The sequence below is a fragment of the Xiphophorus couchianus genome, chromosome 3 (genome assembly GCF_001444195.1).
Source record: "Xiphophorus couchianus chromosome 3, X_couchianus-1.0, whole genome shotgun sequence".
Classification (NCBI taxonomy): domain Eukaryota; kingdom Metazoa; phylum Chordata; class Actinopteri; order Cyprinodontiformes; family Poeciliidae; genus Xiphophorus; species Xiphophorus couchianus.
The window spans coordinates 5,627,856-5,647,891 of NC_040230.1; the positions used below are offsets into that span (position 1 = coordinate 5,627,856).

At 36.8% G+C, this 20,036-nt stretch overlaps 1 protein-coding gene across 2 annotated transcripts in view; it reads left to right on the plus strand.

The window, feature by feature from the left end:
- Nucleotides 1–20,036, plus strand: part of dgkb (diacylglycerol kinase, beta) — a 72,682-nt gene that overhangs the window by 39,705 nt on the left and 12,941 nt on the right. For both annotated transcript variants that reach the window (XM_028013305.1, XM_028013306.1), the window contains 2 exons: nucleotides 5,621–5,685; nucleotides 19,561–19,651. In XM_028013305.1, coding sequence (XP_027869106.1) covers nucleotides 5,621–5,685; nucleotides 19,561–19,651 — 156 coding nt within the window. The remainder of the gene's footprint in view (nucleotides 1–5,620; nucleotides 5,686–19,560; nucleotides 19,652–20,036) is intronic.

Sequence of the window (20,036 nt, forward strand, 5' to 3'; positions counted from 1 at the left end):
CAGAAAGTTAATCCGATTGAGCAAAACCAATGTGATTTTTGGATTCAGCACATCAAAATTACCTTAAAACAGTTGAAAAACCCCTGACAATATTTTGGCTGTTGACCAGTGAAATTAATGATGTAATTCTTAGTTATTTGAAAAATTATTTTAAAGTAGTCTGAATTTTTAAATTAAAAAAATTTGATTATTAACTTTAATAAAATATTTAAATTTTAATATCTGAAGATTCCCTTTTAAATCTGCTGGCAGCTTTCATGTAAATAACAACTAGAAGGTAAAGAAAAGACTCATTATTTTCTTTAATGAGTGAAACTCGTGAGTCTGTTTTGATTGAATTTGAACTACAGGGAAAGGATTTGGTTAAAAAAAGAGCTCATGTAGGTTAAAGGTCAAATTACGCCGGTCTCTCTGGCTCATAAAGGCTTTCTAAACTGTTACTTTAGCTCTGCACTGCAAAAACACAAATATTACCAAATAGGTTTGTTCTAGTTTCTAGTACACTTGGAATTAGACAAAACTAACTTAGAAGTTACTTTCCAGAAATATAGGAGCTTGTTTTAAATGAGTAATTTCTTAATATTGATGAAAAAGTACTAGATCCACTGGTAGATTATTTAATTTATAACCTGGGAAAAATGTCTTGTTAGAAGTGAAATAATCTGTACCATTTTATCAATATTTACTTAAAACAAGCTCCTATATATCACTGTAAAGTTGCTTGTAAGTAAGTTAGTTTTGTCTTATTTCATATGTACTGAGATATTTGCACCAAAACTAGATCAGAAACGAGACTTTGTGTTTGTGGATCAGTACCCAGCAGGCGTAATGATGACAAATGAAGTTGTTTGCGGGGGATTAAGGAGACTTTGAGCTCTCTATGGATTTGGGTGTGATATAATATTTTCTATGCATCAAATTTTCTCCTTTTTATTGAATGTGAAAAAGACTACAATAAAGATTATGAGGCAAGTGAAGCTAGTAATTACTTTGGAGATTATGCAGATGAAGAGAGAATTGCTTCTGCTGGATTTCAACACATCAGCAGAACCAGCCAACATGGAGGCCGAAGGTTTCCAGTTTGGTGAACTGATTTCAGTCTCACACACTGTAAAACATTTGAAGGTGATTTAACTTGAAAATGCAATTAGAAAATCGTTTTGGTTTTAACTCAGAAATTAAAGTTCATGAAGTTGATTTAACAACAAGAGATAAGTTGTCTAAACATTGTTTTTTTAACTTCATTAAGAATATCGTTAATCTTGTATGATTAATGATACAAGATTGATGATAATTCCATAACTTCCTATTAATTTATGGGAAGTTCTTTCTTCCCATAAATTAATGCTACAATTTAAACCAAATAATTAAATTTGACAATATGGAAGAAAAAAACTGTCCTCACCTAGTTAGAGAGCCGCATTTCTCTATTATTTTACTCACAATATCAAGTTAAAATAACTACTTATTTTACTTTAGAATAATTAAAATTCTTGTTTCAAAAATTCTGACCTGATAATGAATTTTATTAAACATGAAAATAATTCTAAAATAAACATTTGCCTTAATACAACACAAGAGTCAGATCAATGTAACGCACTTCCGTCTCAGTATACAAACACATGCCGCTAAGCATTCTGGGAAATAGTTCCCACTCTCTTTTTCTTCTTTCAATTTTTTTAAGTGCTAACCTGAAAACTCTAGTTTATTCAACGCTAATAAAAAGTTAACGCAACTTACTGCTGTGAGTTTATCTTTTACAAACTCACAAATTCAGGTTCAGAATCTAAAACTTTGACTTAAAGAGTAGAAGGCAGAAGACACAGCTAAAAGCGGCTCAAATGTTTTACAGTGCACCACGTTTCTTTCATACGGAGAACCGTCTTTTTTTTCTTTTTTGTCTCCTTTATGTAAATTCCTTCACCCCAACCTGCCACAGCCCAATGGGACGGGGAATTAATGGCGCCATCCCTTTGGGAGGATGTGGAAGTGACGTGAAGTGTAATGATCTCAATCAGGGCCAGGGGTGAGAGACAGAACTAATCACTGAGCGCGCTCCGCTACCATAATGCAGTCAGGCCCCTAATGACCGCGGCTCTCCTGTCAAAGCCATTACTCTCCTCTGTGGTGAAAGGCACATCAAACCGCTGGGGCCCACTCATAATTGGACTAAACTTTGAGCTATGAGAGGACATTACACATGTCCTGTATTAATTTGGGTGCCAGATCTTTACATTGGTAATTATTTGAGTGAATGAGTGAGATTCTGACGTCTCACCACGGCCCTGCTGGAGCTGAGGTGGAGTCCAGAGTGGATAAATATAACACGCTATAATTTTACAAACTATTTTAAAATTGACTCACTGGACTGTGTTTACTATGACAAAGGTTTTGATCAAATTGTATGTTTTCTGTATTTAAATTCTTTATTTATTTACGATCATTTTCTAAGTTTAAATTTAATAATTTGCGTTTGAACAGAAAAAAAAATATTTTGAGTACAATTAAGTATATTTCCAAGTTTATCTATTTATTTACTTACATATTAATTGTCCCATCACTATGTGTAAGTTAATGCATTGAAATTAACTTAGTTTTGTGTTTTACAAATTTTATAAATTGTATTTTCTGTTGTACATTTTATTTATTCGTTTATTGATTAGATATTCCCCAATCTTAATTTGATTAAATTCAGTATTTTCCTTAATGAAGATCTTAAGTTCAAGTCAGTCTGACATATATTTAGTTAGTTATTAAGTCATCTAGTTATCCACAATTAATTACCGTAGATTTATTTAAGTCACAATTTGATTGTGTTTATATATATATATATATATATATATATATATATATATGGGTGTGTGTGTGTGTTTGTGTGCTGAAGTTTCTGTTATGGTTCATTTGTATTTAATCTTTTTTAATTATATAATCTGTATGTGTCATAGGATGATAAACAAATCATCCTTATATTAATCAATTAATATAAGTTACTACATTAGTAGCTTTTCATAAACTGTATCTGATTGGTGAGCTTTGTTTTTTGGTATCTATTGTTGAAATATTTGTATTTGTTTCTGAATTTAAAACCAAATTAGCAGAAAACGCAGAAAAGTTATCACTCATTTTTGCAATTTATTGCATAAATACAAATTTATAAATGCTATATTTCTAAATGCTACTGTAAATTACAGGTATTTTTTAGTTATTTTTTCTCTTTCGTGACATTTTGTTTATTAATTTACCTCAAAAGCGCAGTGAGATGACAAAATCAGTGGTTAAAATCAGTGAGCGCTGCTGCAGAGCCACAGCTCTGCTTGTACACATCTCAGATAATAGACCTTAAACCAAAGGGGAGACATCCTCTCCAAGCTTTTGCTTTCTTGTTTGCAGCTATTGTCCTGTTTGTAAGAAAATCGAGTTACAATCTCTCAGATACATCCATCACTTCACCCTTCTGGCTCGCGTTGGAAGCGCGAGGCGAGTCTGCAGGGATCTTGAAGAAATCTTTTGGTCTTCTGCTAACAGCGTCTTGAAAAGACATCAAGAGACGCCATTGATTTTTCTCTTTTGGCTTCTCCTGAATTTCTGTACAGAGAGCTAGCAGGGGGTCCTCCCTGTAGGTGCAGTTTCAATAGTGCCACTCAAAACGGAGCGGGTCAAAACAGATTGCTTTAGCAGAGAGGGGGAGAGGGAAATAAAAAAAAAGACCGAAAAGTTTACAGGAACTTTTTTATTCGCTCTGCCTTGAACAAGTTTGCTTCATTCGGTTTTCCACAAAAGGCTGTGCCAGAGTTTTTCTGCTGACATGGACTTAGAAGTGTGAATTAAAGGAAATTTCTGGTATTACCTCCTTGAAGCTCATTATATTTGGTTTCACACTGTTGTGGGCTTCTTATGAATTAAATAAACTGCAGTTTTTCCATTTTATGTGACTGACTCCTTGTTTCCACTCATAGACGCTGTGCGTTTGTGTGTACAAACTTTTTAAGGCTCCTAAGAAGTGTTTGAACAGAGTGAAGTTGTTTTTGCCAGTTTATTTGTGGCTTGGCTGTTTTGACGTCCATCATGGCGGAGTGGGCGGAGTTCTGGAGAGCGTGATGTCACGGGCAAAGGGTCAACATACAATATATATATATACATATGGTTTTCATCTCACATGTTCCTGAGTAATATCAGCAGTTCATCCATTCACCCATCCATCCATTTTCTAACACCCTTGTCTGTAAAGGAGTGCTGGTGCCTATCTCCAGCTGACGAGAGGCGGGATTCAGCAGTTCATGTTTATATTTAATATTTTTTTTATTTTGGTAAGAAGTATACTATTTATTTTACAATCAAGTTTGTCCTTTATCTACCTTGTGCTCCTCCATCCACTATCAAAACTCAGAAAGCTGTTTGCAAATATGTCAGTTGAAAGTTAAGTGGAAGGAAAACGTGCATTAGAAAAAACTACACAACCAGCAAGGATCAAGAAGTTTGATCAACAAAGTGACCAAGCTTGAGGAGTCATTTTAGATATTTTACATATTTATGCATTGTTTATTTTAATTTTTACAGTGCCATGCTAAAGCATTTATCCTTCCTGAATGTTTCAACGTTTTATTTTTACATTAGCACCACAAATGTCAATGTATTTGTTTGGGATTTTATGTCAGAGACCACATGAGAGCAGTCAATAGCTGTAAGGAAGATGGAAAATGAAACTTAATTCTTATTTTCATGGATGAAAATCTGTGTGTTTGTATTAATTCCAACCTAACTGCAGATATTTTAGAGTACGTTTCTAGAAAGTAAAATTTTTGGTTCTTTCCAAAATGCTACAAGCTCAGTCAGATTGATTCTGATCCTTTTTACTTTTCTGTTGAAGAAAAACATCATGCAAATCAAAACTTGAATACAACAACCTTTACAAAACTTATGGTGGGGCGTCTTTTCGCCCCAAAATAAATATAACAAAAAATATCTCAACCTCCAACATATGAAATGTCTCTGATTGCATTTATTGCCTCAGGTTACAGAGAACGAGAAGCGGAGGATGGGGGAGGTGGAGAGTAACTTACAGGAAGAAGGATGGTAAACAATTTGGTCGGCAGGGCGATAACAGCATCCTGTAAGCTTAGTTGGGATCTGTGATTACTCACAACATGTGTTAAATTAATTAACCCGTATGGAGACAATGTGCTGTCTATAATGGATCTTCAGACCCTTCATCCTATAGAAGCACAAACAATGGAAACCTGGTTAGTTAGGATGCTACTCAACCCGTCAGTAAGACTTTTTGTTGTCATTTGATATTTTTTGAATTAGTCCTAAATAAAAGAAGCAATATTTTCACATAGTGATATGAATGTTTTCTTGTTTCTTCTGTTTAAATGTGTCAGATACCCACACAAATGTTTACTGTCAAAGAGAAATGTTTTTTTCCGGGTTTTTTTTTTTAGGTAACATGGAGTTGTCAGATTGGCTCCATTAGAAACTCACGTCTATTTCAGTCAATTAGATCTGTTGTAATAAAGTTAAACCAATTTACAGTTAATTAATAATTTTACAAGGTCACTTTTTCATACAAGTCGAGGTTTGTTTAAAGTACCATCACCAAATTCTTATGTCTCTCTTTCAGGATGCATCTATTGCACATCGTTTCCATGTGATGAGAGAAAAGCACCCTGAGAAATTTAACAGCAGGTATGTTGATGCCATTTGACCTTGTAAACATTTTTCCGCATTTAACTAAATTACAATAGTGAAGACATAAGATAAGAAGCATAATGACAAAAGGTTGAAATTAAGCTTCTTAGAGTAACCTTGGTTCTTTAAAAGTTGCAAAAACCAATTTTTGAGTTTATTGAGAGTAAACTTGGATATTGCTGGGTTTCAGATGACGTAGCACCAACGTCTCCCAATGCAGGTGGAGGGCCGGAAGTAAATGCAGCCCATTCGTTTCTGTTGATCCAGCATCAAAATGTCTAAAGTTTGTGTCCTGTACGGTTGTTGCAACCGTTCTAATAGAGAGAAAGATAAATGTTATTTTCGTGTTTCGAAGGTAGTTGGTCAGAAGGGAGTTAATTTAAAAAAACTTACCAAAAAAAGAGGAGAAAAGTGGATCAACAATCTACAGCTAAAAACAGGAGGTGCAGAAACTAACAAGGCCAGAGTTTGTAGCGACCACCTTCTAACAGGTAACGATCGCATCGTTTAAATTGTATTTTCAGATATTTTATTGGACAGTTACTTAGAAGGACAAGCATTCATATGTAAGGTAAGATATATTATCTTTATGCCCTGGCGTGGTTGTCCTCAGAGTGCTAATGTTGTTAGCAGCTAGCTCAGTGCCGAGCCACGGATAGAAAATATAATGTTTATTCAGCAGGACTTTCATTCTAAAAAAAGCTAAATAAATTACATATAACCTACCCAGCCATACAGTCACAGTGAGCTGTGACTATTCCCCCACATGCTTCGTGACAGACATGAACATGAGGTTTCTGTAGATCAGAGCGAATCGTTGGCCTACATTGGACCTGAATTCAGTGTCCTACAGTGACTCAACATTAACATACAACTCCAGCATAAATTTGGGTTTACAGAAGCTAAATAAATTATTTACCAGGAGATCCAAGCTCATAAAAATAACACGGGTTAGTTTGTTGTTAGCGATAGCATCATTATCATAGACTAATTCAGAGGTGGAAAGTAAATTTTTTACCGGCCATTCAGACATTTCACCTGCCACTGTTTTTTTTTCTCCTTTCCATTACAAACCCCACAAGTCCAAGCAAATTATAGAAAATGTATGATTTATTCTTAAATCTATGAAAACCAATTTACTGACAATACGTTTACCATACAGATGTATACAGAATAATTTAACATAAAGCATAGACACCTTAACAGGGCTGTAGTGTAATAAGTTAATTTGAAGTAATTACTAATGGCAAACTTTAACTACACAACCCTAACATTCTTGCAGTCATATATCGAACATTTCCAAAGTTTGGCAACAACTCTCCCTGATAGTATTTATTAAAGATGGTTCTAGTCATTTTAAAAATATTTTTAAATTGTATCAATAGCTGTTTTCTATCTGTTTAATTGGTTTTCCCTTGCTTATTACGTTTTCTGAACGTAATAAGCCATTACACAAGGGGTGTAATGACGGATTTACAGTAAACACTTTTTACAAGGTAAGAAGATTAACCTTCATATACTTTATAAGTATGATTAGAAAGATGTCGCATTATGGACACGGTATGTGTCTAACCGTTAGTTACCATGGAGACAACGCTGCACCACCATGTAGCCTGGCATGTACGGAAAAACTGGTTAGCATCTCGTCTTTAGTACGTTTTTAATGTTGCTCCGGTTTAAGGAGAAACGCTGTTTATGACATAGTGACATAAATCATGTCCTGTTAATTCAGGTAAAGTCAGTAATTTGACCAACATGTCAACAGGGAGGAGGTATGGGTCAGTTTCTAAGCTAGCTATTTCCAACTGTTGTAAATACCGCCGTCTATGAGCCCCAACCAGGTGTGTCACGTTCACAGACAAATGAGCTCGACTAAAACAAATAAAAGCCATGAATAAACTGGCAAAACCACATTGGAAAATAATTTCAGTCGCTCTGTTCAATACTCCCATCCCTCACTTCTGACGTCCATTATGGTGCCTCAAATGATTTAGTGACGTAGTTGCAAAAGGTCAACAGATTCAAGAATTATAAAGTCATTCAAAGTTAACATTTGCTTATCTTCCTTCAGTCCCAGTAAACAAGGACTACACTCATTTTCTTCAGCTGCAGATTATTTTTAGATTGAAATGAGGCTTTTTCAATGACACACATGCAAGATTGACAATTTCAAACTGAAAGTTTTCATTTAAATCAAACTAAAAATAAAATGTCTCAGCAACCAGGTACGGTGTAAATATACCTGCAATTCATTTGCAGGACGTGTTCATGACAACATGCTTCATATTTGCTCTTTGTGGACAGGCAACATATTTAGCATTTGTGATTATCTCGATGAGATGTGTTCACCTTTTGGAGATGAACAAATGTGGCGTCTGTGTTTTCATCAATATTTAACATCATCCAATACGTCTCCACTTACGCCAGGGAGTAATTGCAGGCCTAATTGAATTTGCTTGGCTAGTTTGACGTCGTGGATCAGTCAGACTGATGACACACTGGCTCCTAATAATCCCATTTGTACTCATTATCATATTTTACTCTGGTCTTAGTACAACATTCATATAACCAGCTTTTCCTCTCCATTTCGAACATGAGCCTGAGAAATGGTTTCAGTGGAAGAGAATGGTGCTTGGAATAAACACTGGATTGTCCTTTAATGCAGAGGCGTCCAAACTTTATGGATGCCTTTAAAAAGTTTTTTAGTATTTCTAAATATAAATGCGAAAACTATTTAATTGTAGTATTTTTACTTGCTACATAAATAAACTAAACACCATATTTTAATGAAATAAGCAAAGCAGTCAGATTTCTGCTGTTCTTTGTAGAAGGGAAACCATATCCAAAAATGTTTATACTCTCTGTGGCTCATTTTCCATTTGAACATTTTAAACGTCTATCTTTTTTCTGTTTTTTTTTTTTTTGAACATCCTGGCGTCAGTGAAAATCTGGATCTGCATGAAATTCCTGAACCAACAAACAAATTTTTAGGTTATTCTTGCTCTGTGATCAAGACAAAGGGCCACAAGGGGGCTGCAAATGGCTCCTGGGCCACAGCTTGGACACCCCTGCATTAATGGTTACCAATGGTTGGATAAAAAAAAAGACAGTGAGCAGGGAAATGATAAATCAGCTAAAATGTTCTGATTAAAACAAGGCGCTGCAACTGTTATGGAGTTTACTTTATAGTACAGATGTTGGTAAATACAGTTCTTGGTGTCTGGATCCAGGTTCTCTGCATCCCGGTTGGCCCAATGTGAAAAATGATTGAGATATTTTAAGAAAATTATTCTGTCTGTTATTTGAATTCAATTAATAATTCACGCAGGGGGAATGAGTTTAGGATCTCTCTATTACACACTATCCTTGCCAATTCAATAATGCATGATTATAGTTTTTCAAGGTAGCAGAGATTTTGTTAGATTTGTCCAAAGGGCTTCATGTCCATTGGAAGTTTAATCAAACTTACCACAGTCATTTTCCTGCAGCTCGAAGCTCTGCCTCAGAAAACTCTCTGACAATTTAAGAATGGCCTTGGCAGATGAGTTAGCTAGAAATTAGTACAGGTAGACTGCAAAATTAAATAAATTCCTATAGAGATCTGTTTAACATAATAAACATAAGAAACTTTTCTGGAGTTCCTATATGCTGAATTTAAAATCTGCAGCGATGCAAACAGAACTAATTGATGTAATGCCAAGTGGACTGGAGCCTGCACCAAAAGCAGGAAGAGAACAATAACATAAGTCATTCTGAGTAAACACAACCAAAACAAACGTGCTAGAGGGAGAAGTGGCTCGTTGTTTCTTACGGAAGACAAAAGAAGAATCCTACAACCTCTAAAATCTGTTGTTACTCCATTTTTGTTTACATTTTGTGAAGAAGGAAATTGTACTCATGCCTTCTTCTGAGGTCTTTGTGTTGATTCCTTCTGTAGTTGTTGATGCAGCACCTCCACAGGTAAGGAGGGGAACAGGTCTTTCAAACAGTTTAGTTAGTTTCACACAGTTCAGTGTGAAAGCAAATCTCACCAGCTGAAAATGTAACAAATCAAACCAAGTCTACTGGATTACCAGGTGTGAAAATACCTCCAGTCTTTTCCTGTGGTATTTCTCTCAGAGAGAAGGATCTTTCAGCATTATTCTACACACAATCTCTCTTAATCATCCACATTCCTGGGTCTCTCCTTTTTCTGCTCTGCATGCAAGTTTTCAATAGGATTTAGCTCTTAGAACTGAGACGGTGATGGATGTGTGTCCATTTCTGTGTTGAATTTTTCCATTTGATTTGGATCGTTATGCTGCTAAAAGACCAGGTTATGACTCCATATTACCAGCACACGCCACCAGAGTTTTAAAGAAGGTTCATGTTAGTATACAGTGTAGAAACAGGCCCACATCATCATGGATTCTCTACTGCACCTAAAGGCAGGTGTTATGTGTTTTCAGCCAGTGAAGAAATGAAGTAACTTACCTTATGAGAATGCTGTCTACATCAAAAATAACTTGAAACAAATTTAACTTTGCGTAACATTTCACTCCTTGAAATTAGCCTCTGTTTCCTCTGAGCTAAATATTTGATCATCTTAAATTACAGAGTAAGTAGCAAAATTAAGCCACAACCCTCAACGTGAAGGTGGAGTATTGTTGATGAAACGAAAGGGTCACATGCGTTTTCTCTCTCGGCCTCACTTCATTTCTCCTATTCTATCCGTCTTCTGTATTTGCACCTTGGGGTGATTACCACGGCGAAGGTGTGAAGATTTGACACTCGGCAGATAGATTCATTTACTGCCACTGCCGGACCTGGAGGTGATAATGAGGTCGAGGATTAAAAGTAGACAATCAGTCGGGCCGTGACGAAGGCTGCGCCCTCTTCCCTCCCTGCTCCTCCTCCTCCTCGACCGGCTTGTTGAAATACTCCGTTCCCACCCATCCACCCCACTCTTTTTATCATCTCTCGTGTAATTACATGCTAATCTCCGACTCAGAGGGAAATAGTGAGATAAACAGGGAAAGAGAAAAGCAAGAGAAAAAGTTGTTAGAGAAAATTAAGACACTTTGATGTTGTTTTTCTCTACCTAACTGTGTTTATTGGAATTCACTTAATATTACAGGTTAAAGTCCAGGTGGTACAGATAAAAGTGAACTAAGTTATGATCTTTATTTGACTCTGAATTAAACTGAAAGCTTCAAAATGAACCATTACATTTATGTTTTATATTTTTATAGTTGCATTGTACTTTAATTCAAGTTTGTTTGTATAGCACATTTCAGCAACAAGGCAGTTCAAAGTGCTTTATATCATAAAAACACGAAAGTCATAGAACGCACAGTCTACAATTGTAGCATTTAATTTTGCCGTCATTACACTTCACATTATTGATTAATGTTTAATTTCTAATGTTTCAAAAGCAACTCTAAACAGGTGGGTTCTTAGTCTAGATTTAAAGGCACTCAGTGTTTTGGCTGTTTTGGGTTGTTAAATGGGACCCATCACATTTTTGTATTTCCATTTGGGTCTCGAATGTTTCTAATAACAACCCAAGAGCTTAATAAAAAACACCCATGCCTTTTAAAATAATGTTAATCAGGTTTTTTGGTGTTTGGAATATGAGCCGTTTTGAAAACCTCCCGATTTTAAGTCACAATCAACAGGGCTGTTACCTAGCAACCGCAGCCAAGCTCAGCCCATCATCTAGCAACCCAATCAGAACTCCAGCACATTTGGTCAGTTGGTTTTGCCTCGGTTTGTGCTGTACAATGGCTGCTGGAAAAGACAAGGGTTTTGTTATTGACTTACTGTTCAGAAACCACTTACTGCATACTTGTTGGTTGTGCAGGAGGCTCTACTACTGCTTTTCAGGGATGTAGGTTTGTATAATTCCTCATCTGTTTGCACGTATTTTCATGTACGAATATAAACATTGAATTGGGGGGCGTGGCCGGCAGCAGCTTATTTGGATTTAAAGTGACAACACTCCCTGAAACAGCTCATTGTGAAAGGAGCTCAACTAACCAGACTAACATCTGATTATCTAAGAAAGATTTTGTGCAAAAAATGTAATGAACATGTTTTATTTAGCACCATACAACTATTGTAACTTAATAGGTCAACTTCAAATGTGAGTCCATCTGTCTGACAGCAGATTGTAAACTCAACAGGAGAATTATCCAAACCTGACACAAGGTGGCTGAAAAATAAAATAATCACACTGTTTTAATGGCCTAGTCAAAGTCCAGACCTCAACCTAATTTTTGTTGTCTCAACCTCAGTGAGTTGAACCAGTGTTTGAAAGAAAAGCGGGCCAAACATTCTCCGATCAGAAAGTCTTTAATGAAAATGACTGCTGCTTACGATTCTTTAGGCTGTTGAATCAAGAGGTGTACTTAGTTTTTCCACACACAATATTTCCCTTTCTGCTTTCAATTCTTGATAAATAATCATGTTATTTTATCCACAACGCTCAAAGTATATGAATTTATCCTTCGGTGGCTCCAGTGTAACACTCTACTTTATATATGTTTACTTCTCAGCTACTTGTGTAATTTTTAATTCAGCATCTGTGAAATACTTTTCCGCGATGGTACTGGTAATAACATGGTGGAAAAACTTAATTGGCGCAGTTACATTCATCTTCCTCCAGAATAAGGTGCTTTCTGATGAGATGGAGGAGGTTTCAAAGCATCCCGAATGACTGTAATTTGGCTGGGCAGGGCTGATGTGAAGCGATTAATTTGTTCGTACTGCATAACTCAGCCCACCTGTAGATGAGCTCAAAGACCAGAATGACAACTATAAGTAGGTAATAATTAGCCAGATTTCTCTCAGAATGCTTCACTTTTTCCCTCCTGGGATCTGAATCATTTCTAGCTTTGTTTGAAAACAAACCTGGCTGCATATTTCACACTAATCAAACAATGTCAGATGTGTGTGGCTTCACCTGAAGCGTTTGTTTATTCTGTGGCCTCCATTGCCGCTCCTTGATGTTCCCCTGATATTTGCTATGCATACCCAGGTCTATTTTTGGTCCTGAGACTTCTAACACTGTCAGCGCTCTCCTCTGGAGCCTCTCTGCCCCTGTGCGCCCACAGGCTCTCGCTGTGCTGTGTAACCATCCTGCGTTAACCTTTCCTGGAGGCACAGGGAAGCCCAGGCATGAAGCTGTCTTTAGCATAATGAGTATGTTCATCAAAGCCCCGCCATGTGCTGGTTGGGGCAGCCCGATCCACTAACACACACAAACACGCCCATGCAAATGTGTGTGTGTTTCGTGCTGAGCTGAGAACAGGGCCACAGGTGATAGCACTTTATATTACACATGCACACACACACCCACGCACGCACCCTCACACAGAGAGAGGTTTGCATGGTGGACCTCTGCAGCCGCCGCCCTCAGACCTCATTTGAGGATGAAATCGTTTATGTGACCAAAGTGTCATTTATAATTAATGACCACTTGTGTGTAATTTAGAGGGATCTCACCTGTGGCCCTGTCCCCAGCTCAGTGGGAGCACGCACACACACGCACACCCACGCAAACATAAATGAGCCCAAGAGAGGGCTGGTACAGGCAAGACTACACTGTAAAACATTTGAAGGTGGTTTTACTTGAAAATGAAAGTCCACCTGCTGCCTTGAAAAATCAACTTAAGTCAACAAGAAAATTGTTTTGGTTTTAACTCAGAAATTAAAGTTCATGAAGTTGATTTAACAACAAGAGAGAAGTTCTTTAAACATTGTTTTTTTAAGTTCATTAATCTTGAATTGTGAGTTTTAACTGAAAGCTGTGATTTAAACCAAATAATAATTTTACAATATGCAAGAAAAAACTGTCCTCACCTCATTAAAGACCCAGATTTCTCTATTTACTCACAATATCAAGTTAAAATAACTACTTACTTGACTTTAGAATAATTTAAATTCTTGTTTCAAATTGAATTAACAGAATTTCTGATCTGATAATGAATTTTATTAAATTCTGCTCAAAAACATTTAGTGTGTTACCCTCAAGCTTTAAAATAAACATTTGCCTTAATAAAACACAAGAGCCAGATCAATGTAACGCACGTCCATCTCAGGATACAGAAACATGCCGCTAAGCATTCTGGGAAATAGTTCACACTCCTGTCTGTTTCTTCTTTCAGGGTTTTAAGTGCTAACCTAAAAAGTAGTTTATTCAACTCTTGGAGGTTTGGCGAAATTAATAAAAAGTTAACACAACTTACTGCTGTAAATTTATCTTTCACAAACACACACATTTAGGTTCAAATTCTAAAACTCACTGAATTTATTCAACTTAAAAGAGTAGAAAATAGTACACAACTAAATGTGGCTGAAATGTTTTACAGTATTTATGCAAAATTCAAGGATAAAAAGAAAAACAGAATACAATCAGTAACAAAAGCTAAGTTTTACACCTATACGTGACTTTTTTGTTTGTTTTTTGTTTACATGCAGACCAGTGATAGATGTGTTGAATATTTGTTATGTATGAAAGAGTGCCGGTCTGGAATGACCACCAGAGGGCACTAGTGGTCATATCACATGGAAAGCGAGGGTTATCAGGCAGTGCCCGGAGCATCTGATAATCATTCAAAACAGTAATTGACACATTAAATCTGAAGAGTGTTTATTAGCATATATAGCTGAAGCCAAAATTTATATGCACTGTACAGAAAAATATTTTTTTCTATTTACTGCCTGACATTAAATTACATTTAGAATTCTTCTTTTGCATGTTTCTGTATTTCCATTTGGTTCTCAAACAGTCAAAGCGCCTAAAGAGACATCACCCAGTTGCTTTTTGGGGGGGGGGGTTGTCTTGAAAATGAGCTATTTCAAAAGCCTTCTCAATGTAGAATCACAAACCAGCAGGGACTGCACCCCACCTAGCAACACCAGGGAAGCCCAGTCTGTTACTTAGCAACCCCAGCAGAGCTCCCCTGGTCACCTAGCTACCTAAGTGAAGCACCAGCATGTTTGCTCAGCTGGTTTTAATGCTGTATGCGCTATACAATGGCTGCTGGAAAAAACGTGCGTTTTGTTGTCGACGTACCATCCAGAAACCACTTGCTGCTTTCTTATTGGTTGTGCAGGAAGCTCTATTAATGCTTTTCAAAAACGAACACTTGTATAATTGTGCATCTGTTTGAAGCCACGTGAGGGTGAAAACAATAAGTCGGGGCCGTGACCAACAGCAACGTATTTGGATTTTAAGTGACAAGAGGCCCTGTCAGTTTTATTAATATTGGGATTATGAGGAGAATTGTTTACTCCTTCAAAATCAGAAGTTGACATACATTTCCTCAGTATTTGGTTGCATTGCCTTTGAACATATGTTTGACTTTTTGTTTTTTTCTTCCTCAAATTTCTCACAACAGTTTGCTGGGTTTCTGGGCCGTTCCTCCGGACCAAACTGGTGAAACCAAGTCATATTTCAACCCTTTTTTGTCAGAGCTTTGAGATGGATCCCAAATGTTGACCTTGTCTGACCTGGCGAATTTGGTGGCAATAACTATCGTCATCGTTCATTAGGAAGATCAGTTTGTGTCCAATGTTTAACTTGGTTGTTTTCTCATGAAACAATTTATTCCATGGTGCTAAAGTTTCTCCCCTTTTTCAGCCAGTGTTGAAACTGTCATTACGTTCAAATACTTCAATTTTAGTTTCGCCAAATCACTGGACAATTATGTTCACAGTGATCAGCATTAACCTCAACCTGCATCTTCAAAATATGGTTTGCTGTTGTTCTGCCTTAAACTGTTTATTGCCCAAGAAAATTCTTCCTTGGCTGATTTTGCAAAGATAAAGAAGTTCCCTAAGCCTTCTTAAGAATTTATGTATTGTTTGTTTAAGAAAGTGTCGTAATCATTGCAATGCAACAGCGAGAACTACATTTTTCAAGATGCTTGCTGAATCTCTTAAGGCAAGACAACACAGCTCAAGTCATTTCTCAAACTGCCATTCGAGTCAGAGAGCTCTAGGCGGTGTCATGTTAAACAAAACAGTGCATTGATGCAATGCACAAAGACTTGGTTATGTCAATGCGATATTTATCACTTCTGATCAAGAAGAAATTAGTGTGAAAATAAGGTCGTAGATCACTGTGGGTTAGATTAAGTGTCAGAGGGGGAAATAAATCAATGGGTATGTCCTGCTTGGTTGGAGTGGCCAGTGGAAAGTACATCTGAAGGTGCTGTGGCCGCAGGACAGCGATGCTACACTGGAGTTTATTGTCTCTGACATCCTTTAATATGGTGACCAAGCACCATAAGCCTGAAGAACAGTGAGTTACACCGTTTGTTCTTCCTTCTCTTAAACAGCTCTCCTGTTTCTTGTATGCTGCCGTTTTCCCTAAAGCTTGATATCCTCTTATGAGCTTTCTGTTGTTTTATCCGAGCCACAAAGTTTGAATTTATCCCTCTCTTTTTCGGTTTTGTTTTACAAATTTGTTTGTGCAAATAAATAACACCTCACTGTCGCTGGAAACCCGAGTCACTGTTGTGTTTGGGGCCGACTCCATCTGATCTCGCATGCAGACCGCTAAAGTTATTACTGCAGCATGCTTTGCATCGATACTCTGCAGATATAATCACAACAAAGACACAGAGGCCACTCTGACAATTGGAAACACACGTTACGCTTCTCATGTCTTCACTCAGTTGTTCTCAGAAAGCAAAATAACAAATAAACTTTTGAAATGTCCTGGAAAGATGCAGGACTCTAATGTCTGCCAGCGGTTTAAGTAAATGGACACTTTATGTTCACATTCATTACACCTACCATAAAATAGGGGCCTCCTAATCCACCTTAAAAGTATCATCTGACTCTAATTGCTTCCCTATTAATCTGCCCCACAAAGACAAGCCGGCCACTGTCGAAGACTCTCCTCTCTCTCAAATCAGATGAGTCCGGTGTTTGGCATCAGTCGACAGAAAACAAACGACAATCTGATCCAGCCAATGAGATGCTCCTAATTACCTAATGAACATGCACATGGAGTGATTTGTTGCTATGGTGTCCTTGTTAGGTTAAGTGGTGAGAATCGATAGGATGGTCAGTTGTTGTCTTTCACTGCATTTCTTCTTACACCGAGATTTGGCTCAAATTTGTACCAACATTTGAGAGTCATGAGACGACCTTCATATTATTCTGACTTTGCTAAAATAAAATCATTTGACTGCAAATAAAGAAATTTTATGTCCTCTGCGTGAAATTTATAGTGTGGTCATGCACTTTGTGGCTATTTTGTTATATTTAACAATTTCAAACTCAATTTGTTTATTTGGGACTAATTTGCAACAAATGCTGTCTTAGGACAATTTACCTGACAAACAGACCCAATTCATACCAGAAGCATTAAATTAAATTAATCTTTGCAATCCAATTATAGGAACAGATTGAAACATTCCAAGTTATAATACAACACAGTCACATCTAGTTTATTAAATTAATTGGTTAAAATATGTGTAGCTCAGGAGACGCAGCAATCTCACATCCCAACCCAGTTTCTTCTGATACAGGTTTTCATATAAATAAAAAAAAACATATAAAAAAGCTTAGAAATAGAGATGCTCCAGTCAGACTTTTAGTGGTTGATATGAAGTTAGTTTTATTTGAGTTATGAAAACAAAGCGCATCAAAGAACATGCAGCAGCCTTTGCTAACTGTATCTACATCAGTTTATTTCTCTCCTGTTTGCTCTCAAGTACTGCATTTCAACTTAGCCTAACTCTCAATGAAACTGATTGACATATTTTTTTTCCTATAGTTTCATTATAATTATGACTAAAAGGTAGCTGATTAAGAATACATTTTAAATTCTTAAAACTTTTAAAGAACAATAAGGTTGGTGCACCAACTCTGATTCTTTTTAAATACGTCAGAAGACAAAGTTGGAAATCATATAACTCAAATTAAGTAGAAATTATAACAACTGCATTGTCCAACTATAATGGTTGGAGAAAAGTGTTAGAAGGGTTAGAAAGTGTTAATGTATTGTTTAAATCTTCTAGTTTACATTTGCAAACTCCCTGCCAGCAGCAGGTTGTGCACAGGAATAAAAAAAATGTTTTTATGCTTTACTTAAGGCACCAGCCTTCACTTGATATTGTAAAGCATAAAGTGAGGGAATATCCAGAAAGGCTAATATAAATGTCAATGTCAAATTTATCCATAAATTTTACACTTATTTTAGAAGCAGGTTTAAAACTGCACCAAAGTGCTGGTCACAAACGATAACACAATAGGATAAGTTGATGAAAAGAGAGAAAAAATATTAAAAAAATAAGTAGATAAAATAAAAATAAAACATTTATTTTTTAAAGTCACCCTCTCTACGTTCTGGTTTATTAATATCTAAAGCTTCTGGATGATCCTGCTTCAGATTATAAACCCATTTCTTACAAATACATTGTCAGTTAGACCCAACCCAAGTAAGTTTTGTTTCCATGAATAAACAATTTTGTATCCACATAGGCTACTTAATCGTAATACCTCAGTTTTTTTCACACTGAAATGTTTTGAGAAGTGAAAAGGTTTAGATCTTGTGTAATTGAAAGGAATTATGGCTAAGATTTTCATCGACTTGTGTTATGAAAAATAATGAAGCAAAGCCTGTAATCAAACCCAAAAATGATGCGCTAGGTCATATGAAGAGTGTTTCTTTTTGAAGAACAGATAACCACCACAAATTAAAAACTATTGAATTTACCACAATCATCATATCTTCATCAGCCCTTAAAAGCATCGGGTCGGCTTCAACCGAAGACAAAAAGTGCTTGTAATGTGTTCGCCTTTCTTCTTGATGTTAACCACTAGCTTTGAATATGTTTTTCAGAGCAGTCACCTTCATTTGCTTATTTGCAAACCTGCTCCAGCCTGTGTTCCTGCCTCTCCTGGCTTTCTTTTGATTGTTAAGATTATACGGATGGATCCATCGTCACTCTCTGGCTTTTAACCACTTCAGTTTGTGTTCCCCACACCCCCACTGATATTGACCATGTTGCATGTTATAAATCAACCCAGAGTGGGGCTACCTTGCAAGTACCCTAATGAAAACTCATTTATAAAGTGGCTAAATGGTTCTGACAAAAGTCCTAATGAGGAAATCAATAGTTCAATGATTGTTACTCTGCGTATACTAATACGTTTTGCTTGTATTGCTTCAGATCCAACTAAGAGAAAGCTATTTTTTACTGTTGAGTCCTATATGTCTGGACTGTTGTAGATTTTTTGGAGATAATGTACATCAAACTTATGTCAAAAGATAACAAAGGTAGCATTAAAAATGTTTTAAGGAGTGGAGTAAGTTGTGTATAAGAAAATCATTTTAAAAAGCTAAAGTCCTGACATTTGATTGGTGTCATGAGAAAGCATCACACCAGCATGCAGACAGATGGTGGCTCACCCCTGCAAGGTCATTGATCATCAGCATTAGCAGCTGGGAGTGTGTGCTGCAGGAAGCCCGGGGTGCAGCACCCCAGTCCTCTGTTAATTGCAGGAGCAGGTAGATTAAACTCTCATGCTCCACCCTGTGCCTCATTGTTGGGCCTGCATCTCTAGGTTTGCATAATGTGTCAAAGGCGCCCTTAACCGCAGATTATCATTATGATTCAATATGTAATTACTGAAACACATTATGCATCCTTCAGAACGATGAGTCAGTGGTTTAAAGGTGCAAATCCAGATCCGTTTAAAGTTGGAATCAATATTGATGCACCGGTATGTATTTTTCTTCATATACAGTAGACTTGAGACAGTAAAGTGCATAAGGTTGAGATTTTGATGTGAAGAAAACACCCCCATGTTTCCGCTTACCTTTTATTCCTGGTCCCTTTACAGTTCCTGCTTCTTTTCTTTTTTTTTCAGAACAAAGAATAAGCTGTGGTACTTTGAGTTCGGCACTTCGGAGACGTTTTCGGCCACGTGTAAGAAGCTCCATGACTTCTTGGAGGTGGAGGTAAATCAAACTATTCTGTTTGCACAGAGCCATGCTAGAAAAGGAACAAAAGCAAAGAAAAACATCATAAAAGTTCCTGCTTTTATCTTCCTTTTTTATGAACTCTGAATTGAAAAATTAATCTTCTCTGCATTAATGGAAATATTAAACTGGCCTTAAGGTAAGAATGATTGCACAGCTAAAGAATATTCTGGTCATCCTCTGTTCCATAAATATGCTAGTTTCAGCTTCAGAAAATGTGTTGACGTGTGAGGGCTATCTCTGCAACTCCCCGCCTGCTTTTCATAGATCCCCAGTTCAACACTCAGGTAATTAGCCCAACGTGACCCTGCTGTGTGCGATATTGAGTGATAATGAAGCTGGTGTCTATACAATTCATCTTCCA